The following is a 27,891-nucleotide window of genomic DNA, read 5'->3' on the forward strand; positions in this document are numbered from 1 at the left end:
ACTGGTATTTATTTATTCCTCACTTACATCTTGCATATAGGAGGGAATGCTCCTACAGTGGTGTCCGGAAAGGCTCTTCTTCTTCTTCTTCTTCTTCTTCTTCTTCTTCTTCTTCTTCTTCTTCTTCTTCTTCTTCTTCTCCTCCTCCTCCTCCTCCTCCTCCTCCTTCTTCTTCTTCTTCTTCTTCTTCTTCTTCTTCTTCTTCTTGTTCTTCTTCTTGTTATTATTATTTATATACCACCCAATAATCCAGAGGTTTCAGGGTGGTTCACAAAAAAGATCTATGACAGCAGAAAGGGAAGAGAGGAACATCTAGAATGGCAGTGGCATGTTGCAGCACTGTGCTTATATTATTTTAAAGGGAATAATAATTCGGTGATCCAAGAACAGAATACATGTGCTTTTGTTCCTTTTCAACTTTTGTTCCTTTTCAACAAAATACATATTGCTAATCAAGTAAATTTTCTTTAGCAAGTTCCGCTGATTCTGGTTTTGCAATCTTTTGCTAAGATGTTTAGATGTGAATTTTAATCTGTTCTTATTCTACTGTTATTTTATCTTTTTGAAAGTTATTATTATTATTTTTTACTTTCTTTTTTTGTAAATTTATTTGGGTTTTTCAAATTAAATTTTGCAATAACATATCAACATACAATATAGAAACAAGATTCCACAGAATCTCCTGGACTTCCCTCCTCCCCTTTGTGGGTCCTATTGTTAGTCCTTTCCTCCTGCATCTTTTATAATAATCCAAATCTTTTGCATCTCCATTATGTCCTAAATTCACCATTAAACTGCAAGTGTTAGTCCAATCTGACTAATGATTTTAGCTGTTTACATGGTTTTTAAGATAGATTATAAATTTCCCCCATTCCTCATTAAGATTTTGGTCTTTAAAATTATTGCTTTTCTATTTTCTTTTTTTATTGAAAAATTTAGTATTCTTTTGTAAACCGCTTTGAAGTTTGTTTTTAACAAATAATAAATACGTTCTCATACCGATGTACTGAATTATATCTAGCCAGGGAAAGAGTTTGTTGCTTGATCTGTTGCTGACCAAGTGTCCTCCTTGTATTCCTCCATAGAAATTATCTGCTCCCCACCCCAAGTAGAAAATGGCGACTACTATCCTAAGCAGAGTTACTATGAATATCAAGAAATAATTGAAACACGGTGTGACTCTGGCTATAAGCTTCGGAACCGCCGATTCCCTTCCATGTGTACAGAGGCGGGGTGGACTCCTTCTCCGAAATGTATTTGTAAGTAGCTTTCTCTTTGCAGTTTCAAAACATGAACAACTAGCATTCAATGCATCCAGCTTTGTAGTTTATGAATTATATGCCCATCACGATGATAGTTGAGGTGTGTGTGCAGGGAGAGCCATGAACCTCTACCTATTGCTCTATTACTGGAGGTGAGGGGCTGTGCATGGAGGCACATGGGGTCCCTTGGATGGAGGCTGGGTTATTCACAGTCAGAGTAAGGGGTCAGATTTTTGCCCAATGAAATGTTGTTCCCAAGTACAAAGTTTTATTGCCGTCATTCACAAATATATCAGAGGAAATAGGGATGCAGGCACATCCGACTGAATGTCTGCATAGGCTCGAGCTTTTTGCAAAGATTTGATTTCAATGCTTGCTAAAATATCGGAGTTCCCTGCACCATTACCCGATGTCCTTGTTCTAATGGCCAAAAGCTTATCTCTGGGCTGGAGAAGACTGTGGTCTTCAAGCCCCAGCAAACTGTCTTTCCCCAGCTCTGACTGTTCCTGGCAGCAAACGTGGGTCTGGGGACCACCTGCATCTTCTGCCACAGTCATCTATTTCTGTTTTCATACACAGACCAAAGAGGGAAACCCAGATAATATTCAGACACTGATACACTTGAGCCAAATGTGCCACCTCCATTAAACCAGCCAGGCAAGGAAAATAGCAAGTGGAACTTCCTGATTTATTTATGTTTGGCTTAACCTTTTTCTTATCTTCTCCAAAGCAAGTAACTGTGACTATATTTGGATTGAGAATGGACAACTATCTGATTTCTACGAACGCTGGCCGGACTACTATTTTCCAAGCAGGGTGGGACAAATAGTTGACTATAGTTGCAGTTATGGTTTTCTACCAATAAATAAAGAAACATGGGGTAGAAGTTTATGCACTGAATTCAGCTGGAGTCCAGAACCAAAATGCTTCAGTAAGTTAACATTTTCCTTGCATTCTCAACTTTGATCAGAAATGGAAACGACCATGTGCAAACACAAAATATGCCTATTCTGAAAGATGTGGAAGGAATATGTGTAACGTGGCTAAACAGTGAGTAGTCAGAGTGGAAAACTTTAAAATTTAATATGAAAATGTCTTCATATGGCACTAAAAATATAATAAGCTGAGTACCAGGTTGACCCATTTGGTAGTGGTGATTGTGTTCCATAAATATGGGGGGGGGGGCTGATGGAAAAGCTTTCTGTGTGATCACCACCCCCTGATATCAGTGGAAGATCTTGGCATTTGGGCAGGTGGCTATGGACGTAGGGGTGGGTTGGATCATCTTAATCTCTCATCCTTGTGATCGCCACACAAGTACATTGTAAGTCCTTTCTGTCAAATGCCTGTGCAATATTTTAAGACAAAATCTTAAAAATATGCCTATACTTTAAGTATAAAAAAATAATAGTTCTAATGGTATTTGAAGGGGTTCCATGGTACACTTTTTCCTTTAACAAAAAATCTAACTGCTCAAGTTTGGTGTAATAAGTAGCTGGTGGCCATAGTGCTTTATGATGTGACGCCCCTTCCAGGGTAATCTGTTAGTTTTAGTTTCTTTGAACCTTTCTCCTGGGAATAATGTCACCAGAAATCAAAAAAGAAAATAGACCACTTTTTATGTATACAACAGTAGCAGCCAGGATCTCAAAAAGTACGCTACAGGATCCTGCCCTTGCTGGAGACCCACAGAGATGAAATAGATTGCTCGCCTCTTCTTCCCTTTGGCAAATGACTGTACTGTTGAAATGGCGAGGATCCCGTAGCAGCCAGGATCTCAGCCAGGATCGCAAAAAAACTGGAAAAGTGACAAAATACCTTCGATAAAGGAGTGTCAGGTCCAGATGATAGAATATCTACAAATGGCCACGATGACAGGGAGAATTAGAGGGTATCCAAAACAAAAAGTACTGAAAAAATGGAAAATCTTTAAAGAGTATTTGCAAAAGTATTACAATAACAAATATCTCTTGGCAGAAATAGAATGAACCTTGTAAAACAACAAATATAAGGTCTTTTGATATCTGACGGAAACAAAGAAAGAAATATAATAACTTGGAATTGTGTGTGAAAAAATTGTAGAAATAATAATACAATGAGTCTAATCGGAAGTTAAATATGTTTGTTTTGCTTTGCTTTCTTCTTCCTCTTTTCTCCCCCCCTTCCCTCCCCCCGCCTCTTCTTCTTCTCTTTCTCTTTTCCTTTTTGTGTTTCGTTTCTTGGTCTTCCCTTTTTTGATACGTTAAGAAAAAGATAAAGAGAGAAAAGTGTATTATGAAAACCTCAGTAAATTAAAAGTGATGTTGTATAAGTTCTTTATTAGTATTTATAAAATGTTAAAATGTTAAAACTGGTTAAATGTAATTATATGATGTTGCAACTACTATGGTTTCTCCCCTCCCTTTGTTATTGTTGAACTCTAAATAAAGTTTTATTCCGGGGCGGGGGGGGGGAGAGTTTTAGTTTCTTTGAGTTTCTAATTTTTCCAATCTTAAATTCATTTCTCCACATTTCCGCATCAGTTTATTGTACACACACACACACACACACACACACACACACACATATACCGTATTTTTTCTACACACCTTTCTACACATCAGTTGGCCAGAGAACTGCATTGCAAAATTCAGAGCAGTGAGAATTTTGAAGGATGTCTGTGTTTTGGTTTCTGAATTTTTTTGCGAAGGCAAATAACATTCATGTTCAAATACAGATTCACCTTCAAATATGAATCGGATCAATTCATATTTAAGCAGCTAGGAAAGGTTGTTAAAAGAGAAAAAAGTGGTGTGTCACTGTGACTCCTAAAGATTCTTTCAACACATGAAGGGGTCCATAAAAAAAACTATTTTATGAATCACATTGTGTGTCTATTTTCTACATCTATATGTTGCAAAAGCATATAGGAAAACTTTAAACTCTTGAGTAATGCACCATCTATCTTGAAAATAAGATTTCAATTGCCAAAATATATGTCAATCAATGATGCAACCTTTTTATTTTTATTTTTTTGCTTTTAGAAAAATGTGATATTCCTAGACTGCTTGCACATGGTACATTCAATGCCCATACTAGGCAGAAGTTCATAGAAGGTGATGAAATTTCGTATTCTTGTGAGGTTGGATATGAACCTATAAATCAACAAGCTAAGGCCGTGTGCACCAAAAATGGCTGGTCACCTACTCCACGTTGTAACATAAAAAGTAAGTGTTATTTATGGAATCCAATTTGACAATATAGAACCTGAGAACCTGGAGCCTGCCCTGTCCTGATGTGAACAACCAGTACATTATATTATTTTCTTGGACAAGGGTGTGCATGTTTGCAAAAGGGTGTGCATGTTTGCAAATCCCATGTTGATTTAATAATAATAATAATAATAATAATAATAATAATAATAATTGTCAGGGATTTAGGAGCAGAGGCAAGGCCAAGGGAGGAAACAGAGAGCGAAGGGGAGGAGGCAGAAGAAAAGATGAGTGATGACGACGACCCGAGATCTCCTAGTCTTTCCAGTGAATCAGAGGATTCACAGAAAGGAGCACCAGTGGCCAGGGCAAGGGGGGAGTCTAGGGGGGCACCCCAGGAAGATAGAGCCAGAGGGGACTCAGGGGAGAGCAGTTGGAAATCGGGACCAGCGTCACCGCCAGGGAGCAGGGAAGAAGAAGGGAGCCAGGGGGCAAGCGCTGGCAGCTCACCACAGGAGGGAGGGCATGAGTCAGGAGTGGCCACACCTCCATCGGGGAGCGAAGAAACGGTTAAGAGGAAAGTGGAAGGTTGGGCGCGCGCGCCAAGTTCAAATGCAGAGGAAGGCGGCGCAGTAAGCAGCCCGGAAAGGGAACCAGGTCCTAAAGCCCGGCGCAAGGAGGCAGGAGGGTCCGGGTCAGCGTCAGAAGAATCCAGGAAGGAAGAAACCCCGGGGGGTAGAGGGACCCAGAGGAGGACAGTCAGGCGGAAAAGGTGGAGCAGGGCTAGGATATTAAGTTGGTGCACAAGGGGCGGAGACTCAGACGGAGCTTCGCCGATCTAGCTACTAGACGTAGAGTTGCGCGCAGCAGCGTGAGAATGGAAACTGCAATTCAATAAAGACTTTTACTTAATGATCGCTGGCTAGCGTGATCCTCTGTGAGCTAGGATCTTCAAGCAGCTCTGACAGTAAGCTCCGTCTCACTCAATTGTGGGCATCTACAACCTCGAGGAGGGGAGAGAAGCAGGTGCCCACTAGCGAGCTCACGAACGGCAGACGACATGACGGCTGAGCAGCAGATAGAGGAACTCAGAAAAGCAGTGGCACAACTGAATGCCGAGGCTCTCGCATCCAGGAAGAGAGAGGAGGAGGCAGCTGCCGCCTGCAGGGATCTCCAGGTCAGGTTAGATGTGCTGACAAAGCAGACACCCCGGCAGGAGGGAATTGGGTTGGCGAGACGCACAGGCGGGCTGGTCTCTCACTTCGATGGGAACCTGCAACAGTATCCCAACTTTAGAGCAGACGTACTGTGCGCACTGCAACTGCTGCATAAAGACTTTAGAGATGAGCAAGAGAGAGTGGGATTCATCATGTCTCATTTGCATGGGGATGCTAAAGCATGGCTACGCAATTTATGGAGAGATAAGGATCCGGCGCTCCAGAATGCAGATGCCTTTATTAAAGCGATGGATGGGTGTTTTTTATCAAGCATTGACGTGGATCTTGCCCGGAAGGAGGTGCATGGGCTAAGACAAGGGAGGGCCAGCGTCAGGCAGTACCATGCCCGCTTTTTCGCCTTGGTCAGTGCCCTGGAATGGGACAGAGATTCGGCCCCTGTAAGAGACCTCTTTTGGGAGGGGTTGCACAGCTCGATTAAAGATGAGATCGCGAGGGGGGAGAGACCCCGAACCACCCAGGAGGTCGTTCAGAGGGCACTGGCAGTGGGGGTGAGGCTGGAAGAACGCCCGTGGAGCAGGGACGAAGGGCGTGGAGGGCGCGAACCAGCCAGGGGCCCCTCCTTCCTTCCCAGAGAAGCAGCGCGGGCGCAATCCACGCCTCCGCCAGGAGGAGGAGCCGAACCTATGGAGGTTGGAGGTGCAAGGGCTCAGTCAGCAACCAGAGCCCTAGCACCGGCAGCAGTGAAAGCGAAGCCTCCTAGAGGGAACAGGAAGTGTTACGTCTGTGAGGAGCCAGGGCATATGGCGAAAGAGTGTCCCCAGAGGCTCCACAAGCTCACTGCAGCCTCGGCAATGGTGACTGCAGCAACGCAGCAAGGAGGAACACAGCAGGGAAACGAAGCAGTCTGGCTGGAGGAAGAGGCCCTGGGGCCCAGCCAGACGTGTTAGTGACGCAGTCCCCAGAGATTTTACAGCCCGTGAACCCCCTCCCGCCCAAACCAGTGGTGAGGCTCACCGCATCTCTCCAGCTGCCCAATGGAATCACCATGGACGTGCCCATCACAGTGGACTCGGGCAGCAACGCGGACTTTATAGGGCAGGACTTTGTCGACAAGCACGCTATACAGTTGCTGCCGGCCACGCTGCCCCTGCAGGTGGTCACGGTGGATGGCAGGGAGTTGCTAGGGGGGCAAGTGGTGAAGCAGACGCCGCCAATGGCGATGCGACTTGGGAATCACAAAGAAATCATCAGCTTCAATGTCACTCAACTATCGGATACGCCCATTGTATTGGGAATGAGTTGGCTGGACAAGCACAGCCCAACGCTGGCTTGGTACCAGAGGCAGCTGGTCTTCGGCTCTTCCTTTTGTGCTGAACACTGCATCATGCACCGGCAGGAAGGAGAGGAAGAGGAGTCACAGCTGCTGCTAGGCACGCTGCAAGCGATTCCCCACAAGTACGCAGAATTTTTGGAGGTTTTCTGCGAGAAGGAGGCAGACAAGCTACCCCCCCACAGACCATATGACTGCAAAATTGACCTGCTGCCGGGGGCGGCGCTGCCTAAAGGGAAACTGTATTCCATGTCGGAGGACGAGCTGCAGGAACTCAAAGAGTTCATCGATCATAATTTGGAGCGCGGTTTCATCCGAGAGTCCAAGGCAGCGGGGGGCAGTCCTGTATTCTTTGTTAAAAAGCGAGACACGCCCCAAAAAAGACTGGTCGTGGACTATCGCATTTTAAACAGTGTGACCAAGCCGTCGGACTTCCCCATGCCCCGAATCGACGACCTCCTGGCGAAGGTGCGGAAGGGAAAAGTGTTCACCAAATTAGACCTGCGAGGGGCGTACAACCTCATTCGCATGCGGGAAGGGGATGAGTGGAAGACGGCCATGTTCACGCCACTGGGTACCTACGAATACAGAGTTATGCCTTTTGGACTGCAAAATGGCTCCCACGTTTTTCAAGCTTTCATGCATCACGTGTTGGCGGGACTTCTCTACAAGACGTGCGTCTGTTTCTTAGATGACATCCTGATCTTTTCGGAATCGCAGCAGGAGCATGACAGGCACGTCAAGGAAGTGCTGACCAGACTAAAGCAACATAGGCTCTACGCCAAGCTGGAGAAGTGCCAATTCGACGTGACGGAGGTGGATTTTCTGGGCTACAAGTTGTCTGACAAGGGGCTCGCCATGGACAGCGCCAAGGTTCGAGCGGTATTGGACTGGAAGAGCCCACGCAACCGGAAAGAGGTCCAAAGGTTTGTCGGCTTTGCGAACTTCTATCGCAAGTTTATCAAGGGCTTCGCTATGCAGACAGCGGCCATCACAGACACGCTTAGCTCCAAGAAAAAGAAGTTCGTTTGGACGGAGGAGGCGGAGCAGTCCTTTCAGGCACTCAAGCGTCTCTTCGCGTCGGAAGAGCAGCTGCTTCACGTCAACCCCAGCAGGCCGATGAGGGTGGAGACAGACGCCTCGGACAGAGCCGTGGGGGCGGTCCTGCTGCAAAAGGACCAGCAGGGGGTGTGGCGACCGGGAGCGTTTTACTCCAGGAAGCTCAGCAAGTCCGAGCAGAACTACACCATCTGGGACAGGGAGTTGCTGGCCATTCATGCAGCGTTCAAAGCGTGGCGGCACTTCCTGATCGGCGCCAAGCACACGGTGCAGGTTTGCACGGACCACAAGAATCTGGAGCACTGGCGCACGGCACAGTTCCTAAACCAGAGGCAGATACGCTGGGCTGAGTTTTTTGCGAACTTCGACTTCCGCATAGAGTATGTCCCGGGGGACACTAACATCATGGCGGACGCCCTCTCCCGTAAGCCACAGTATCTGGAGGACGCAACGCCAGCGGCAGCCATGCACATCTTCGCACCAACAGTATGGGCGTGCGCCGCGGCCACCGTGGACCTGGAGGCGGTGCGACGAGCTTTGCAGGATGACTCCTTCGCGCAAGCAAAGATGGCAGAGGTGCAAAGGGGCAAGGCTGTGGCCGACGGTTTCCAGCTACGAGATGGATTGCTCATCCGTAAAGGGGCCATCTACGTGCCGGGAGACGACCTTCGCGCCAAGGTGCTGCAGCAGCTGCACGACGCGCCCACGGCCGGGCACTTTGGCAAGGAGAAGACGGTGGAATTAGTAGCCAGGGATTTCTGGTGGCCTGGAATGAGAGGGGAGGTCGCAGACTACGTGGCGAGGTGTGACACCTGCCAGAGGGCCAAACCAGTGCACAGACCGCCGGCCGGACTGTTGGAACCGCTGCAAACTCCGGTCGAACCTTGGGAAAGGGTGGCTCTGGACTTTGTCACAGATCTGCCCAGCTCGAGGGGCAAGACGGCAGTGCTGGTGGTGGTGGACCTATTTTCCAAGATGGCCCATTTCATTCCGTGTGCTAAGGTGGCCACGGCGGAGCAAACCGCCAAACTGTTCATAGACCACGTGTTCAAGGTTCACGGTCTGCCACGGTCTATTCTGTCCGACCGCGGGCGGCAGTTCATCTCGAATTTCTGGCAGAAGCTGATGGGCTTCCTGAACGTCAAGATCAACCTGGCGTCGGCGAGACACCCGCAGACCAACGGGCAAGCGGAGCGGGTCAATGCCATCATGCAGCAGTACCTGAGATGCTATGCGAATCAACAGCCTGCGACGTGGGTGGATTACCTGCCGCTTGCCGAGTTCGCCTACAACAACACGAAGCACGTGTCCACGGGGGTCACGCCGTTCTTCGCCAACAACGGGAGGCACCCCAGAACCTTCCCGGGACTGGAAAGAATGGGGGAGGGGGAGCCGCAGACGGCAGATGCGTTCGCGTCGGAGCTGCAGGAAGTCCACGATCAGCTGAGGCGCCACCTGGAGCTGGCCAAACACGCATACAAGGTACAAGCGGACAGACACAGAAGGGTTGGCGAAGAGCTCCACGTGGGAGACTGGGTCTGGTTAGCAGCCCACGCAGTGCCGGCCAGGTCGTTGGCCAAGAAGAAACTAGGGCATAAACAACTGGGGCCCTACCAAGTCGAAGAGCAGGTCAACCCGGTAGCTTTCAGACTGGCACTTCCGGAGGGTTCCAGAATGCATCCGGTGTTCCACAGATCGGTGCTCACTCCCTACAAGGCACCGCACAGGTTCCAGGAACCCGGAACGGCGCCGAGTCCGGTCAGAGACAGAACAGGGCACGCAGGAGTGGCACAGAAGGAGTGCATCAACGAAGTCACGGAGATTTTGGACTCCAGATGGGGGGAAGAGGGGGTAGAATACTTTCTCGCCAAGGAGGGCACCCCGGCCAGTGCGAACAGCTGGGTGCCGGGCTACGCCTTGGACGAACCTCTACTCAAAGACGAGTTTCATGCCCTCTTCCCACATAGACCTATGCCAGCAGACTTTTTCGACGACTGGCTTTTCACGCCCACGCTTTCGGCCAGCACTTTCCGGGGGTTCGACTCGGAAGAGGACCCGACACAAGACGTCCGTTCCCCGGAGGGGTCACCCTCGGGATCTGCATCAGAACCCTCGTATTGGTGGGACGATAGACCAGAGGAGCAGTTCCGCAGAAGGTGGCTGGAAGGCCCAGGACGAGCAACGCCGCCAGGAGGAAGTGAGGGAGAAACGGACATGGACGTTTTCGGGGACGACCCTGGTTTCGAGCACGGCGGCACAGAGATGGAAGCGGAGGTGACCGTCGTCGACGAGAGCAGGGAGGAAGACCCGCGAGACTTCAGATGGAGGCCCGCCACGGGAAGCGAACGATATCCGACGTTCGTCCCTTTGCAACAGCAGCACCCAGCTCCAGCACCGGAAGGAGGGGAGGGGGGAATGGGGGGCTTCGAGGGGGGGATGGATGTCAGGGATTTAGGAGCAGAGGCAAGGCCAAGGGAGGAAACAGAGAGCGAAGGGGAGGAGGCAGAAGAAAAGATGAGTGATGACGACGACCCGAGATCTCCTAGTCTTTCCAGTGAATCAGAGGATTCACAGAAAGGAGCACCAGTGGCCAGGGCAAGGGGGGAGTCTAGGGGGGCACCCCAGGAAGATAGAGCCAGAGGGGACTCAGGGGAGAGCAGTTGGAAATCGGGACCAGCGTCACCGCCAGGGAGCAGGGAAGAAGAAGGGAGCCAGGGGGCAAGCGCTGGCAGCTCACCACAGGAGGGAGGGCATGAGTCAGGAGTGGCCACACCTCCATCGGGGAGCGAAGAAACGGTTAAGAGGAAAGTGGAAGGTTGGGCGCGCGCGCCAAGTTCAAATGCAGAGGAAGGCGGCGCAGTAAGCAGCCCGGAAAGGGAACCAGGTCCTAAAGCCCGGCGCAAGGAGGCAGGAGGGTCCGGGTCAGCGTCAGAAGAATCCAGGAAGGAAGAAACCCCGGGGGGTAGAGGGACCCAGAGGAGGACAGTCAGGCGGAAAAGGTGGAGCAGGGCTAGGATATTAAGTTGGTGCACAAGGGGCGGAGACTCAGACGGAGCTTCGCCGATCTAGCTACTAGACGTAGAGTTGCGCGCAGCAGCGTGAGAATGGAAACTGCAATTCAATAAAGACTTTTACTTAATGATCGCTGGCTAGCGTGATCCTCTGTGAGCTAGGATCTTCAAGCAGCTCTGACAATAATAATAATAAATTATTATTTATACCACTCTGGGCGGTTTCCAAAATAATATTAAAATACTGTAATACATCAAACATTAAAAGCTTCCCTAAACAGGGGTGCCTTCAGATGTCTTCTAAAAGTCTGGTAGTTGTTGTTCTCTTTGACATCTGGTGGGAGGGCGTTCCACAGGGCGGGTGCCACTACCGAGAAGGCCCTCTGCCTGGTTCCCTGTAACTTGGCTTCTCGCAGTGAGGGAACCGCCAGAAGGCCCTTGGCGCTGGACCTCAGTGTCCGGGTAGAATGATGGGGGTGGAGACGCTCCTTCAGATATTCTGGACCGAGGCCGTTTAGGGCTTTAAAGGTCAGCACCAACACTTTGAATTGTGCTCGGAAACGTACTGGGAGCCAATGTAGGTCTTTCAAGACCAGTGTTATGTGGTCTCGGCGGCCGCTCCCAGTCACCAGTCTGGCTGCCGTGTTCTGGATTAGTTGTAGTTTCGGGGTCACCTTCAAAGGTAGCCCCACGTAGAGCGCATTGCAGTAGTCCAAGCGGGAGATAACCAGAGCATGCAACCAGAGCGAGGCCCCGCCCTGGGCCAGGTGGAGAGTGGCAGGAGCAGGGCCCTCAGGCATTCACACAGGGGAGTCCTCCTGGGCAGCAAGCAGTCCTTGTGAGGCTTCAGGCCCTGCCCTGGGCCAGGTGGAGAGTGGCAGGAGCAGGGCCCTCAGCAAGCAGTCCTTGTGAGGCCTGTCAGGCTTCACCATGGGCCAGGTGGAGAGTGGCAGGAGCAGGGCCCTCAGCAAGCAGTCCTTGTGAGGCCTGTCAGGCCTCACCATGGGCCAGGTGGAGAGTGGCAGGAGCAGGGCCCTCAGCAAGCACTCCTTGTGAGGCCTGTCAGGCCTCACCATGGGCCAGGTGGAGAGTGGCAGGAGCAGGGCCCTCAGGCACTCACGCAGGGGATTTGTAATGAGTAGCAGAGGAAAGAGGCCTTTGCAGCACCTATCTCTTCTGAACGTCTCCTCTTCACTGGGTGAAGCAATCACAAGCAGCCTGGGTACTTGCAAAGCATGTGGTAGATGGAGCTGAGCCTGGAAGAACTTGTTTAATATTTGTACTCAAAGGGTGGGACTTCTGACAGGCTGTGGAATGAACCTTAAAGTCTCTCTGAAACCTGAGCTACATAACAGCAGGAGACTCAAACTAACAACAAGAAGTTGTTTTCTTGCCAATCAATTGATGAGAGACAAAGTTCTGGGCCTCACTGATGAAATGCAAACTGGCAAATCCATCTTAGAGTAGTCAAGGAACTCAAATGTGAAATTGCTGTCCATTTAGCTACAAAATGTAACTTGTCCCTCAGATTAGCCTTCATAATGAGGTCTGGAAATTAGCTAATGTATCTCCAGTTTTTAAAATGGGATCCAGAGAGAGCATGGAAGTAGTAGTAGTAGTAGTAGTAGTAATAATAATAATAATAATAATAATAATAATAATAATAATAATTTGTATTTATACCCCGTCCTCCCCGGCCAGAGCTGGGCCCAGGGTGGCTAACATCAATAAAATTACAATAAAACATAATTGGGGGGGGGGGACAAACAAACAAACAAAAACCAGTTTATTAAAATACAGGTTAAAATACAATTTAAAATGCAGCCTCGTTTTAATAGTAGCCCATAAATCAAAAGCAGAATGGGAGGGAAACATAAGGTTCAGACTGAGTCCAAACTAAAAGCCAAGGGGAACAGCTCTGTCTTGCAGGCCCTGCAGAAAGATGTCAAGTCCCACAGGGCCCTAGTCTCTTGTGAGAGAGCGTTCCACCAAGTCGGGGCCAGTACTGAAAAGGCCCTGGCCTTAGTTGAGACCAATCTAAGCACCTAGAGGCTTGGGACCTCCAAAGTGTTGCTATCTGTGGACCTTAAGGTCCTCTGCGGGGCATACCAGGAGAGGCGGTCCCGTAGGTACGAGGTTACAGTTGCTTAATTTCTATTCTGCTTGCTTAATGGTTGTTCTGGGGAAATTTGTGGAAAGTATTGTGAAAAATAAAATAACCAACCATATAGAGAAAGAAATCTTGCTGATGTAGAAACAGCCTGGCTGCTGTAAGGGCAAATCCTGTCTCACCCACCTAGTAGAGTTCTTTGAGTGTGTTAGCAGGCACATATGAATGGTGGTGATCTGGTTGACGCCTTGGACTTTGAAAAAGCTTTTGACAAGGTATCTCACCAAAGACTCCTAAATAAGCTTGGCAGTCATGAAATAAGAGGTGAAGTTCCTTTATGAACCAGGAATTGGTTAACCAGCAGGAAGGAAGAAATGGACAGTTCTCTGAATGAAGGGATTCAGAAAGTGAAGTCCCTAAGAATCAGTAATGGGACCTGTTCCTTTTAACTAGCCCATAGACAATCTAGAGTTAGAGGTGAGCAGTGAAATGGCCAAGGAAGCTGGTGATACTAAATTGTTCATGGTCACTGTAACAAAGAGAGACCGTGAAGAGCTCCAAATGGGACTCTCCAAATTGAGTGAATTGGTGGTAGAATGGCAAAGGCAATTCAATTTAAACAACTGTAAAGTGATGCATATTGGGGCAAAAAAAATATCTTAATTTCACACGTATGCTCATGGCGTCTGAAGTAGCCAGATTTTAGAGCATGTAAACTGATACTATAAAACTGATCATAAACAAAATTCATTCTTTATTTCCTCAGAGACATGCCAAGTGCCAACTCAAAATAATGAAATATTTTACACAAGTCAATCGGTTTTCTTGTTTGAAGAAATACTTCACTTCAAATGTAAAGATGGGTTTGAAACCATTAAAAAGGCCACAAGTGACCATGCAGTATGCACAGAGAATGGATGGAGTCCAAATCCTGAATGTCTACGTAAGTTATAAAATACCGTTGTTTAATTATATAATTACATAACACAGCCTTGATATAATTATATAACACAGCCTTTGTCAATCAAACAAGGTTTGTTTCACTGATGTTTCCTATGTGGTTACATACACAGGCCACTAGTTTATAATCTTTCAGAAGCAAGGCCTCCAATTATCCTAGATATACACTTTAGGATTATCTAGTATGTCATAACCAGCAATACTCTGGTTTCTCTTCAGATATTGCTATAACCAGCAATATCCTTTATTTTCTTCAAGTAATTTTCTCCCAGTGATTCCTAATGATTTTACATAACTAAAATACCTCAAGTTGGCATACATCTGTGATCTAATTAATAGTGATCAGTAAGAATATATGTACTCATCTCGGATGTAATAAAGTAAGATGTGAAGCTGGATTTTTAGCAATCTGATTCTGTAGATGAAATTGCTACATATAGGAGTCAGGCAACTTGCTCTGTGTTTAACAATGTGTTTGGCTTGCTCAGAGTTCAGAGAAAACATCTGAGAATAAAATACCCCAACTGAAGCACCTTTTTGCAGTGGTTCCTCCATCCAGGCAGACTGATAAGAATCTTTCACCTGGAATGTAAAGAATGAAGAAAAAACAACAGGAAAGCAAAAAGTTAATGGAATATATCCAAGCTCAGGTTGTTCAAAGATTTCACACCATCTTCTAGATTAAGAGTAGCACCAGCAACTCACCTGAGTGTGCCAGTTGTTGTTGTTGTTGTGAGAAAATAGAATTTGACTTCTTCTAGAGAGATTTTCAGGCACGTAAATTTTGAAGGTATGAGGAAGGTGGACTCACCCAATAGCTGAGAAACATGGCATGCTGTCTTGTTAAAGATTTATTGGTCTCCACTCCCAGGGGGTCAGAGGTTATGCAAGCCTGCAATAAGTTTGATGAAAATTTGCAAACATTTTGCTCAGCAGTTTAATTTGAGGCATGTTTGTTTTGAAATGCACTTAATTATATTCAATCTGCTTTGCTCAACATTTCCTTTAGCAATACATTGTGATGGTTTCCTTCTGGAGAATGGGCTACTTGACCCTAGAAAGAACCAATATCAGCACAGAGACGTGGTGAAATTTTCCTGCCACGGAAACTACAAAAGAGTTGGGCCTGACTCTGCCCAGTGTTATCATTTTGGATGGTCTCCACAGCCCCCAACATGTAAAGGTATGCATTTTTTTCATAGCTTATACAAAAAGTAAATATCAGTGTGCTTAAAAATTTCTTGGCAGCCTTTTTAAATAATGTTTCTCCCAAGTCTTACTGGGGAAGATTTCACTGGCTAGTGTATACATATATACATTTTGTTTAGTGTTGTGTGGTCAGTGGAGTATGGGAAGGAGGTGATGTCGATGGCGCTGTGGTCTCAACCACTAAGCCTCTTGGGCTTGCTAATTGGAAGGTCGGGGGTTCGAATATGGGGTGAGCAAATTAGCTGCTGGAGTTTGGATTACATATAAATAAAGGCAGCTCCATATATAGCAATGGAGGAAGAATGTGCTTTTAACAGATTTATGTAGGAAATTTGCTGGTTCCAACCTGATTGAGATTTGCTCACATTGCACTGCCTATTGCATCAACCAGCCAGTTATGTCCAAGCTGTCTCTGCATTGCAGAGTTTTGAAAGAGAAAGAAAATGCCTGAAATGAAATGAAACACAAAATTATATGGGAAAATATGGTATGTTATACATGCAATATACTCCGTTATATAGTTCCATTTGATACAGGTAAATTTCATCATATGCAGGGGTTACATTCCTTGCTACCATAAGCAAAATTATGTAAAGCAGGAGTAACCCTAGAATGGCCCTGTGTGAGCATCCCTACCTATTTGTAGCTGTGGGGGGGGGGGTTCATTCAGCAACATGACAACCATTTCCCCCTGGCTTCCTCTACGCAGTTATTGGTAATGGGTGAAACTAGGAGCTACATGAGTAGTGTTGATCATTTGAGTCTTTCCCACGTAAATGACACCATCCATTCCACACAACTGGCTGGAACTCAGCGCATCCAACATCATTTCATAATTATGAAAATTCTATGTGGAAGGGTGTGCTGTCTAGACTTATTTTGAGTTAACAGATACAAGACTGAAGTGATGCTCTCTTACTTCCAGCACAAGTCGATCCTTGTCAGCCACCCCCCAGCATTTTGGATGGCAGTATTAGCGGTGACCTTCAGGAAGGATATGAACATGGAGAAAAGGTGGAATACAAGTGTAATTTTGGATTTACAATGACTGGATCAAAGTTGATTGAGTGTTTGGATGGACAGTGGACATCTTTACCACTCTGCAAAGGTAAATTACAGGTGCAACTAAGGCATGTTCACAGGGCAAATGCTATGTGCAGATAAAACTGTTTTTGTTAACTCAGCAAAGTCCACCATGTGCATATATTCCACTAGGATTTGTTTTCTATTTACATGCTGGAATTTTCTGTCCCAGAAGTTTCCCAAGCTGCAGGAGAAGAAAAAGGTCTGCCGAAGGGAAAGTGGAGCGTAACATTTGATGTCTCCATATGAAGCAGAACCAGACCATCTTAAGTGTCTTCATGCTTTGCTTTATCATTGAAATGCTATGTTTAAACTAAAGCTCCCAAATGCGGTATAAAAGAATCCATTTCTAAATTCCAGCCTTAAGTTTCCAATGCTTGGGACTGGAAATAAGATCAAAATGGAACAGAGAAAAATAACAACAAATCAATGTTCAGTTATTAAGAATGAAGTTAAAATCATACCAGCCATAATAATATCAAAGTCTGCCTCTTCATTCTACTTCTGCAATATATACTGATGAGCTGAAAAATGAAGAGCTGTGTCAGGGAAGAGTTAGAAGTTTCCAGTTTCTCAGAGGGAGAAATCATTCCCAAGGGGGGAAGGAGAGCAGTGAATCTAATAGAAGAGAGCGAGAGGAACAACAGGGAGGGACTGTTCCCAGGAAAGGCAAGGGTTCAGTTCTAGCTCAGATTCAGAGGAGGGGAGATACAAGCCAGCTCTAGCCAGGAGGTTAGAAAAATGAGCGGGAAAGCGAAGGGAAGGGCGCCTTCGCCATTTTGAGAGTGGCTGGTCATGGAGAAGCAGAGCTCAGAAGGTATCTGAAAGAAGTGACTCTGAGGAATAATCGTTAAGAACCGTTTATAAGATTGTTTTGTTAATACGCAATAAAAAGTTTTATAAAAGAACAAGAAGCGTTTGTGTGGTGATCTGAAGAGGACAGCGACCAGTCCTGACAAGCTGCCCTTGGCATTTTTTATCTGGCGTGTAGGAGAGGCTGAAGAGAATGAGCAGCCAAAACACCTAGGGGCTGAGATTATCGTTTTAAGAAAATTCAGAACTCATATTTTGTTTCACATCATTTCCTTCTGTTTTCAACAGAGGAACCCAGAGCTTGTGAAGTACCTCCAAATATTAGAAATGGACGCCCTGTCAGGGTTGACTCAGATAGATATCTGCATGGCGAAACTGTGGCATATGAATGTAATGGAGGTTTCTTCATTGTTGGAACTAAAGAAGCTGTGTGTCTGCATGGGCAGTGGGAGTTACCATTATGTGTTGGTAAGCTATTATTATTGTTTATTGAATTTATATATCACCCTACACCCAGGAGTCTCAGGGCGGTTCGCAGAATAAAATCAATATATAAAACCACAAAATACATAATAAAAACAGAAACAACAAGCCAATAGCCCCCCCCCCAAAAAAAACCAGAAGGGTAAATCAGATCAACGAAAGGCCTGGTTAAAAAGGAACGTGTTTGCCTGGCGCCTTAACAGTGTATCATTAAGGCGCCAGGCAAACTTCCCTGGGGAGAGCATTCCACAGACAGGGAGCCACTGCAGAGAAGGCCCATTGTCGTGTTGTCACCCTCTGGACCTCTCGAGGAGGAGGTACATAAAGGAGGGCCTCGGAAGATGATCTTAGGTGGGTTCATAGGGGAAGAGGCGGTCCTTGAGGTATTGTGGTCCTGAGCCGTTTAAGGCTTTATAGGTCAAAACCAGTACTTTGAATTGAGCCCGGAAACTAATTGGTAGCCAGTGCAGTTGAACCAGGATCTGTGTAATATGCTCAAACAGCCTTGCTCCAGCCTGGCCACTGAATTCTGACCAGCCGATGTTTCCAAACCATCTTCAGAGGCAGCCCTACATATAACGCATTGCCGTAATCTAACCTTGAGGTTACCAGAGCATAAACAAGAGTAGTTAGGCTATCCCTGTCCAGATAGGGGAGTAGCTGGGCCACCAGCCGAAGCTGATGGAAGGCACTCTGGGCTACCTGAGCCTCGAGCGACAGCAAAGGATCCAGGAGTATCCCCAAGCTATGACCCTGCTCCTTCAGAGGAAGTGTAACCCCATCAAGAGCAGGCGACCTCCCACCTATCTGGTCTAGGAAACCACCCACTAACAGTAGCTCAGTCTTATCTGGATTGAGCTTCAGTTTGTTGGTTCTCATCCAGTCCATTACCAAGGCAAGACACTGGTCCAACACTTCCACTGCCTCACCTGGAGATGTAAAGGAGAAATAGAGCTGAGTGTCAAGCTATACCATTACAAATAAATGCCACTCATATTTATATACTTTTCATATTTAATTGCCATTTATTAACATAAGCAATTATATGCTTGTGATCCATTGGACAGGAAATTAGACCTACTGCCAGGAGACCTCTGCCACAGACATACTTTGTGGTCTTAATCAAGTCTGTTACTACTTCTTCACCTCTGCTGCCCTATAAAAAATGGCAATAATTATGGTTTCTCCTCCAGAATTGCTGCAAGGATTGACTGCAATAAAGACTGAAAGGCGTATTGGAAAATAGATGTGCATGAAAAATACCAGTGAGATTTTCTAGTTGATTAACTCCATTTGATTGTGATTTGCTAACAAAACTTTACTTGAACAATATTTGAATTGTTAGATGTTGCAGCAAAATGTAGACGTCCACAGAATGCCGAGTTTGTACCATATGCTTCTCTGGAGAAAGAGTTTATGCACAACAACGTTGTAACCTACATCTGTGGTTCCAATCAACATAAAACAAAATGTGTTAATGGAAAATGGTCACCTGAGCCAGAATGCATAGGCACATTTTTGCATGCTATATACAAATGCATGGTTTCTCAACTTGAGTGACAGATGTGGCCACTGGAAGCAAGAGTGGGACAGACCTGTTCAGGAGTGCCTTCCTGGGTAGGCTAGACTCAGCTCCTTTGGAAAGATCACATTTAAGATTGCATGAATTCTGCATGCCTTATGTACTCGGCTGGTGTGAGATCAGGATATTAGTTTATCCACTTCAGGAGCAGAAGCATTGCTGTCACATGGGAAAGGCCATCATTTGACCCAAGGACAGAATTAGCAGCTTGCAAAGCAGTCACTACAGGCTGTTGGTTCTTGCAAACAGAGGCACAGGGTACATTTTCCCTTCTGCATCCCTGTCTGAGAGCACCATCCCTGGAGGTCAACTTAACTGTGGTGCCCAGGATTCAGAAACACATAAAACTGGATTGGGTGGCATATCTTGCTACTTTCTCAAGAGTGACCTTCCGGTAGCTTTATAATAGTAAAATCTGGGTTGAGTTCGCATGTCAGATTTAGGTTGCAAGCAAGAACCTTTTCGGTATGTTCTCATGCACCACAAGAAGCATGCAAAGCTGAACTGAACCATACGCAGCTTAAAACACTGCAATAGAGGAAGGGTAGCATGCAAATATAAATTTCAGGAGCGGCAGCAACTCTCCACACTTCTGTAGACAGACACCTCACCTGCACTGAGTTTTGGAGAGCCTGATGAGGCAACATGGGGATCTCAATGGAACTAAACTGGAGAAGTTCTGCTTCTTTTGCAGGTTTTACCAGGCAGCTCTTTGGTTCAAGACCAATGCAACTAACTCATTGCAACACTGAATCCATTCAAGGGATAAGGAGGTTTGACTAGACGCTCACTTTCCATAGTTTCCTTGCATAACTTTATATCATTGAATTCTAATGGACTTTTATTTCTTTATTAAAGCATTCTGTCCACCACCACCTCAGCTTCCCAATGCCATTGACATAACTGATACGAGAAACTATAAGAGTGGTGAGGAGATAAGCTTCAGGTGTCAGGAGAACTTCTTTCTTCAAGGGCCACAAAAAATAAAATGTGACAATGGAAAGTGGCAAACCCCACCACGCTGTTTAGGTTAGTATGATCTTCCTTTCATATTTTCCTTTTTTGTTTTCAAGAAGTCAGAGAATTGAGGGTGGTGGTGGGTGATTTATAATCTAAAGAAGCATAACTTTTTAAAAATGAAAAGAAACTAGAAAATATAAATGACAATGTGGCCTCAAAATGGCAATTCCTCTCTCAAATTATTCTAAGGACACAGTTAAACTTTGGAACCTACTCATAGAGAAGACATTGATAGCCACCAAGTTAGATGGCTTGAAAAGAGGACTGGGAAATTCATGGAGAAGGCCATTGATGCCTCTGCTTTGCGTATACCAGTTGCTGCAAATCACAGGAAGGGAGATTGTTCTTACACTCAGATCAGGCTTGTAGGTCTCCAACAGACATTTGCTGCCCACTTGAAGAACAAAACGCTGGCCTAGAAGGGCCATTGACCCATCAGGTTCTTATTTAATAATGGGGATTCAAACCTTCAAACCAAGAATGTGGGTGTTGCTGTGGTCTAAACCACTGAGCCTCTTGGGCTTGCTGCAATGGGGTAAGCTCCTGTTGCTCTGCCCAGCTCCTGCCAACCTAGCAGTTCAAAAGCATGCCAGTGCAAGTAGATAAATAGGTACTGCTGTGGCAGGAAGGTAAACGGCGTTTCCGTGCACTCTGGTTTCTGTCACGGTGTTCCATTGTGCCAGAAGTGGTTTAATCATGCTGGCCACATGACCCGGAAAGCTGTCTGTGGGCAAACACTAGCTCCCTTGGCCTGAAAGCGAGATGAGCGCCGCAACCCATCTAGGGGTCCTTTACCTTTTTTAATAAATAGTAATGCACTCGTGAGGTAATAAAGATGCTTATTCAATAGATCAGTGGTTCCCAAACTCTGCTCCATGGAGCACTCGGTGCTCCACAAAGCATCTCCAAGTCCTCCGAGAAGAGATTGGAAAGGGAAATAAATAAATATGTTTCTTTGGTATAAGGGTGGAGATAGTGCTCCATGGTGAATTTCTCTCCAATAAGTTTGGGAGCCGCTGCAATAGAATGGCAGGAATTAGATGTAACACGAATGGCAGCTGATGCCATAAGGAGCAACCAATTGTCTTACACTCTTCCCCTGTTGTCCCCTACACAGCTGATGAAGCAAAATATATGATGTGATCTGATTGATTGATTGATTGATTGACTGTATATCCTACTCTTCTTTGCATACCCAGGCAGAATAATAATAATAAAAAAATAAAAAAATAATAATTTTCTTGTTTTTACCATGCCCATCTGGCTGGGTTTCCCTAGCCACTCTAGGCAACTTCCAAGAGAATATTAAAAACACGATAAAATATCAAACATTAAAAACTTCCCTAAACAGGGCTGCCTTCAGATGTCTTCTAAAAATCAGATAGCTATTTATTTCCTTGACATCTGATGGGAGGGCCTTCCATAGTCCGAACGCCACTACCGAGAAGGCCTTCTGCCTGGTTCCCTGTAATCTCACTTCTCGCAGTGAGGGAACCACCAGAAGGCTCTTGGAAGAGGACCTCAGTGGGGTTGAGACAGTCCTTCAGGTATACTGGGCTGAAGCCGTTTTGGGCGGACAAACTTTGTTCAGGCATTCAGTGAACATGCATAGAGGAAGGAGGGAGTTGCCATCCTCCTCTTTACACATGCCTTCATTTTGCATACAGAACTTGAATGCCTGAAGAAGACCGCTTGGCTGCAAATAACTCCTCCATTCTCCAACTTTCAAGACAATGGCATTGCACCCCACATATTTCATTGGCAACCTATAATTGGGCATAAAAGGAGAAGATAAAATCTTGCATTCCATGAAAGATACTATTCATAGTACTGAGCTAAGTAGTCTTACGACCTGCCGCTATGGTTTGAAATAATTAAGGCAGAAGTAGTTAACCTTTTTATACCTACTGCCCACTAATGCATCTTTCTTGATGGTAAAATTCCCTTAAAGCCAACCAGTGCTCAATGGGAGGAGGATTCAGTTTGTGCCGTAGAACCCCCTACCGCCCACCTAGAATCCTGAAATGCCCAATAGTGGGCGGTAGAGACCAGGTTGACAACCCCTGAACTACGGAATGGAAAGTGTAGCAGAAATCATAAGCACATTTTTATGAGAATAACCCCCACTGACTCACTTAACTGGAAAAAACTTACTGGTAAACCTACTTAGGGTGTCTAGGTACCTAACAACTCTCCCATCTGCAGTGCACATATTAATAAAATAACAGATATCAAAGGAATACTATAAGCCTCCAAATTTCTTTCTTCCCTGCCTCACTTTGTAAAGTGTATTCTCCCTAAAATGAGAGCATGTGTTGCGGTGGGGTCTGCCAGGCCAACTCTCTGTTGCCAGGCAGGTTAAATGGTGATTGCCTGAAGCAACGATTGGATGACCAGGTTCCTGGGGCGAATTGCATGTAGCAAGTTGGTGGGTTGGACCAAAGGCTTTAAATATTGGGGCACTCAGCTTTTGCATTCTCTTTCGCTGAGTGCATCGGATCACCCGCCCGCCCGCCCTGATTTCCGGTTGACCTTGCTATGCCTGTCATGGGGTCGTCTGCCGTTGGGGCAGGGGCCTAGTAGGAATTTTGTCCATTTGGCTGATTGGCTGGTGCCATTTGGTTTTTGCCTACTACTTAGCAATTCGTCACAACTTGTAAAGTTGCGGTTAGGCATTGGTTATAAAAAATGGTGCAGGAGGGGTCAGAATAGGCTGGGCCTGCCCCTCCAATGGTGGTGTGGAAGGGAATTCCATTAAAGGAATCCTGGGGCTTACCACGATTTGGTCCAATCCCTGAAATGGGACCAGGGCCGGCAAGCCTTGGGGAGCTGGTTGGGTGAGCAGTGAGGGATTGTCGCTCAGCTCAACGGATCCCCAATATTGTTTTCCCTTCACTGGCTTCCGAGGGAGTTCGGAAAGTCAGTTCTGTCCCAGGCAGGGGGACAGATAGTCATAACCAATGCCTAAGCAACCACTCACAGATTATGCATTTTAATAAAGTTGTGGCCAAAATTATGCCAAAAACCTTAAACAAAAATTATGTGTGATTTGTGAATTATTTTGAGGGGTGGCTTGGGGACCTCCACACTCAAACTGACTTTGAATTGGCTGCCTCTGAAACTTTCTACCAGATGAAAAAGGTGGGAGCAGTTCTGCATATAAAACACTCTGGAAATGTTTTTATGCCATTTAATTGTATTCATGAAGACTGCATGTTATATAACTCCCTTTCCAGATTCAAGATGTGGAGATCCCCCTGCAATTGCCCATGGTGAGGTAAATAATAGATCCCAGAGAAAGTATTTTTCTGGTGAAAGTGTGGAGTATCATTGCCATGAAGGTTTTGAACTTGGCGAATCAAGTACTTCAACATGCGAAAATAGGGAGTGGTCCCCACCGCCAACTTGCAGAGGTAAGAAAATATGCTTATGATATAATAATAATTTATTATTTACACTCCACCCATCTGGCTGTGTTTCCCCAGCCACTCTGGGCGGCTCTCAATGGAATATTAAAAACACGATAAAACATTAAACATTAAAAACTTCCCTAAACAGAGCTGCCTTCAGATGTCTTCTAAAAGTCAGATAGTTGTTTATTTCCTAGAACCTCAGAGCTGGACCTCAGCTTCCATTCAAAAGTGGAGGGGTAACTATATAGCCAATGAAGAGCTTTCAATGAGACTTCAGTCTTGTTCGATCAAGAGTATGCATGGAAGACATTTTGCCAAACCTATAGAAATTGTGACACTGCCTCACTTGAAGTGTCCTGCCAACCAGCAAACATTCAGAGTTTTGAAATATTCTCCCTCTTGCAGAATTGAGGGTAATTCAACTTGCAGTCTAACATTTTGTTGCTTTAATATTTCAACCATGACCTTGCTTTTGGTTTTGGGCAGCACTTGAATGTTTCAGAAACTTTTCAGGGGCTTCTCAGTGAGAAGCTAGTCTACTGGCTTACCATCCCTAGTCAGAACAGACAAGCGTCTGTGAAAGAAAACTTGATTGATAGAACCTGATCCACATTTACTGATTTTCCCCTGTAATGCACAGCAGCAAAAGGCATAATGTGTATTATGGGCTGCACTGTAAGATTATATGGGGCAGTGGCAAAACTCAACAGATACAGCCAGTGCTTATTTTCTAAGAAAATGTTTAGGGGTACTCTCATTTTGACTCAAGAAAATCACCATTTTATAGTTCAGATTGGGGAAAATAAATACAGTAAATGGATAAAAGTACAAAGATTCACAAAATGTTTAGGAGTATGCGTACCCCAGGGAAAAAAAGCACTGGGTATAGCCACTGTCCTGCTTAAACTGAGAATGTGCTTTAGGTTGTGACTCCAGAATCCCTCAATATTTAGGATTTCTTGAGAGCAGGCAATTAGGAAGGTGGTATAAAAGTTTGAAAACCTCTGGACTAAGGACCTGGCCAGACTTAAACATGTATCTAAATTCTGTGGATTGGCCATAGCAGACATATTAAATTACTAAACCATCTGTTTTCTTTCCCGGTAATATTTATGTTCTTCAACATTTAACCCATTGTGAATTTCTCTGATTACTGATCCCTCTCCCCACTTTCTGCCTGTCTTCATATCTCACTCTTGGGGGGGGGGAACAACCAACAACACACAACTCCCTTCAGCCTTTGAAATGCAGCTTTGTTCAGTACAGTGGTGCCCCGCAAGACGAATGCCTCACAAGACGAAAAACTCGCTAGACGAAAGAGTTTTCCATTTTGGAGGTGCTTCGCAAAAGGAATCTCCTATGGGCTTGCTTCGCAAGACGACAATGTCTTGCGAGTTCCTGCTGGGTTTTTTTCCTCCCCCCCCCTTTTCTAAGCCGCTAAGCCGCTTATCAGCTGATCCGATAAGCCGATAAACCGCTAAAAGCCGCTAATAGCGCTAATCCGCTAATCCGTCAATGGGCTTGCTTCGCAAGACAAAAAAACCGCTAGACGAAGAGAATCACAGAACGGATTCTTTTCGTCTTGCGAGGCACCACTGTATTTTAGTAGGGAAATCCAGACATAGGTGTGGTGACATTTTTTGGGAATCATATTTTCATTTGTATTATCTTCTCAGAAAAGTCGTGTGGGGAGCCCCCCAGTCTCACTGATGCTGCATATGAAGGATTAATAAAAAATCGCTATGAGTCTGGGGACCAATTACCTTTCAACTGTGCGCCAGGTTATGCTACAGAAGGACCACGGAATATTACATGCCACAAAGGAAAATGGTCGGAAGCTTCAACCTGTGAATGTATGTTGCATGTTTTGCCTGGGTAACAATTCTAAAGGTAGTTTGCTTCTGGGAAACCAAAACACCTACTTCCGGGTTTGCAGCATTCTATTTCCAATTTGTTCATAAACTAAGCTCTTCTTAAATCAAGGTACCACTGTATTGATCAGGCAATAATCTGGGCTCACCCACACTGACCTTTCCTCCTGCACTTTCTAGGCAGAGCTCCAAGCTTTAAAGCTCCTTATCTGAGAGCTTTTCTGTGGATTGCTGTTTGCTCCAATTCAGCAATGAATGGGTATTTGTGAGAAATCCTCTCTGGTGGTGTTAATACTGTTGCAAGTGATGGTGGGGGCAACAGCTCCTTCTTTGCTTCCCTCCCATGCCTCACAAACAGAGAGGGCAAACAGCAGTGATTACTCCAACCTTCCATCATTCCCCAGAGGGCAACATCCTGACTCCTCCTCCATCTCCCATCTCCAACCTCAAAGCATTGCAGAGAGGAATGTAGATCCCCACTCTGCCAATATTAATTTCCAATTTGTTTTATGAAGGAATTGGGAAGTGGGGATCATGACATTGCATGCATGGATGAATGGAATGGATGCTTGGTATGTTTGGATGAATGGAATGGGTGGTTGGGGCAACATTTATTCTTTATTGTGGAGTGGGGCATTTTTGCCCCACCATTAGATTGTAGGGCCTCAGAGGCTGGCTGCATTTAAATCCTGTCCCCAGGCTTAAACTTCCCCACCCCTGATGTAGACTAAGTGATACACATTGTAAATTGGTTTTCTGATGGTTATATTTAGGAATTTAGTGCTGAATCCCAGGTTCATAATTGTAGATGTCCCTTTGTCAAATTTAAACTCTGCCCTGAAGAAATAATATTGCCTAATACAATTCAATTAAAGGGCAGTGGCAACATCCAGCCGAGTTTGAGAATGTAGTTATTCTTCCCACTGAAATCTATGTGACATAGAGCTTAACTGGGCCTATATTATAGCAGAACAAATCAAGTATCTTAGAGATACAGTGGTACCTCAGGTTAAGTACTTAATTCATTCCGGAGGTCTGTTCTTAACCTGAAACTGTTCTTAACCTGAAGCACCACTTTAGCTAATGGGGCCTCCTGCTGCTGCCACACCGCCGGAGCCCAATTTCTGTTCTTATCCTGAAGCAAAGTTCTTAACCTGAAGCACTATTTCTGGGTTAGTGGCGTCTGTAACCTGAAGCGTGTGTAACCTGAAGCGTCTGTAACCTGAGGTACCACTGTACTTAAACTAAATGGCCTTGGGTTAAAATAACTATCTGTCTGAGGAATGGATGGATCTGTCAATTTCAGTTCTTCCAGCTTCTCATTTTTCCTGGGCTGCCCAGACAAGAAGACCCCCCCCCCTCAGCTTTGCTGATGTGATTCAAAGGAAAGCAGTGCAATACATTTGGCACCAGCTTGGCTGTAGCAGTTGCTGGAATGAGGTGTACAAGGTGCCATCCAACTGTTTTAGGGACTCTGCTCTGGATTTGTGTAGAGTTTACTTCCCTTCTCCTAAAGATATCCCACAAGGCAGTGAAGATTCAGGATCAGAGCTTTCCTTCTCCTAGATGGGCTACCTAGTTGGTGAGCCGCTCACAGCATTTGCAGAAACTGCCTTCTTAACTGTTGGACCCACGGTTGGTCTTTGCATGCAGATGTGGTAGTTAAACCAATGTTTGGCTTTAGTTAAGCATTGGACAGCAGGATTGCAGGTAAGCTTGGTCCTCCTTAACCATGATCTGTAAACATAGGCACCAACTCCTACGGGCCGAGACATTTTGGGGTGACTTCTTTCCCTTGCACAGGGATGCAGGTGGCTCTGTGGGTTAAACCACTGAGCCTAGGGCTTGCTGATTGGAAGGTCAGCGGTTCGAATCCCCGTGATGGGGTGAGCTCCTATTGCTCGGTCCCTGCTCCTGCCAACCTAGCAGTCTGAAAGCACGTCAAAGTGCAAGTAGATAAAAAGGTACTGCTCTGGCGGGAAGGTAAACGGTGTTTCTGTGCACTGCTCTGGTTCACCAGAAGCAGCTTAGTCATGCTGGCCACATGACCTGGAAGCTGTATGCCAGCTCCCTCAGCCAGTAAAGCGAGATGAGCACCGCAACCCCAGAGTCGTCTGCGACTGGACCTAACGGTCAGGTGTCCCTTTACCTCTTTCCCTTGCACGGCAGCTGGCTGGGGAGGACGGGGTCCACCTGCTGCTGTGGTCGTGCTGCAGCCTCATTTGGCTCCACTGCCCAGCTCTGTGTGATGTTGCACCTGTGACAACAGGGCGTTGCATGGGGCCCCTGCAATGTTTTTGAGAAGTTGGTGACCCT

At 45.9% G+C, this 27,891-nt stretch overlaps 1 protein-coding gene across 10 annotated transcripts in view; it reads left to right on the plus strand.

The window, feature by feature from the left end:
- LOC308587016 (complement factor H-like) overlaps nucleotides 1-27,891 on the plus strand; it is a 93,679-nt gene that overhangs the window by 8,855 nt on the left and 56,933 nt on the right. For 9 of the 10 annotated variants that reach the window (XM_081194301.1, XM_081194300.1, XM_081194304.1 and 6 more), the window contains exons 4-13: nucleotides 1,086-1,259; nucleotides 1,993-2,193; nucleotides 4,286-4,468; nucleotides 13,908-14,084; nucleotides 15,111-15,284; nucleotides 16,236-16,418; nucleotides 17,495-17,674; nucleotides 20,130-20,300; nucleotides 23,528-23,704; nucleotides 25,381-25,557. In XM_081194301.1, coding sequence (XP_081050427.1) covers nucleotides 1,086-1,259; nucleotides 1,993-2,193; nucleotides 4,286-4,468; nucleotides 13,908-14,084; nucleotides 15,111-15,284; nucleotides 16,236-16,418; nucleotides 17,495-17,674; nucleotides 20,130-20,300; nucleotides 23,528-23,704; nucleotides 25,381-25,557 — 1,797 coding nt within the window. The remainder of the gene's footprint in view (nucleotides 1-1,085; nucleotides 1,260-1,992; nucleotides 2,194-4,285; nucleotides 4,469-13,907; nucleotides 14,085-15,110; nucleotides 15,285-16,235; nucleotides 16,419-17,494; nucleotides 17,675-20,129; nucleotides 20,301-23,527; nucleotides 23,705-25,380; nucleotides 25,558-27,891) is intronic. The other variant, XM_081194305.1, reaches the window with a different exon arrangement.

Source organism: Podarcis bocagei (assembly GCF_964188305.1).
Source record: "Podarcis bocagei genome assembly, chromosome: 5".
NCBI classification, from domain to species: Eukaryota; Metazoa; Chordata; class Lepidosauria; order Squamata; family Lacertidae; genus Podarcis; species Podarcis bocagei.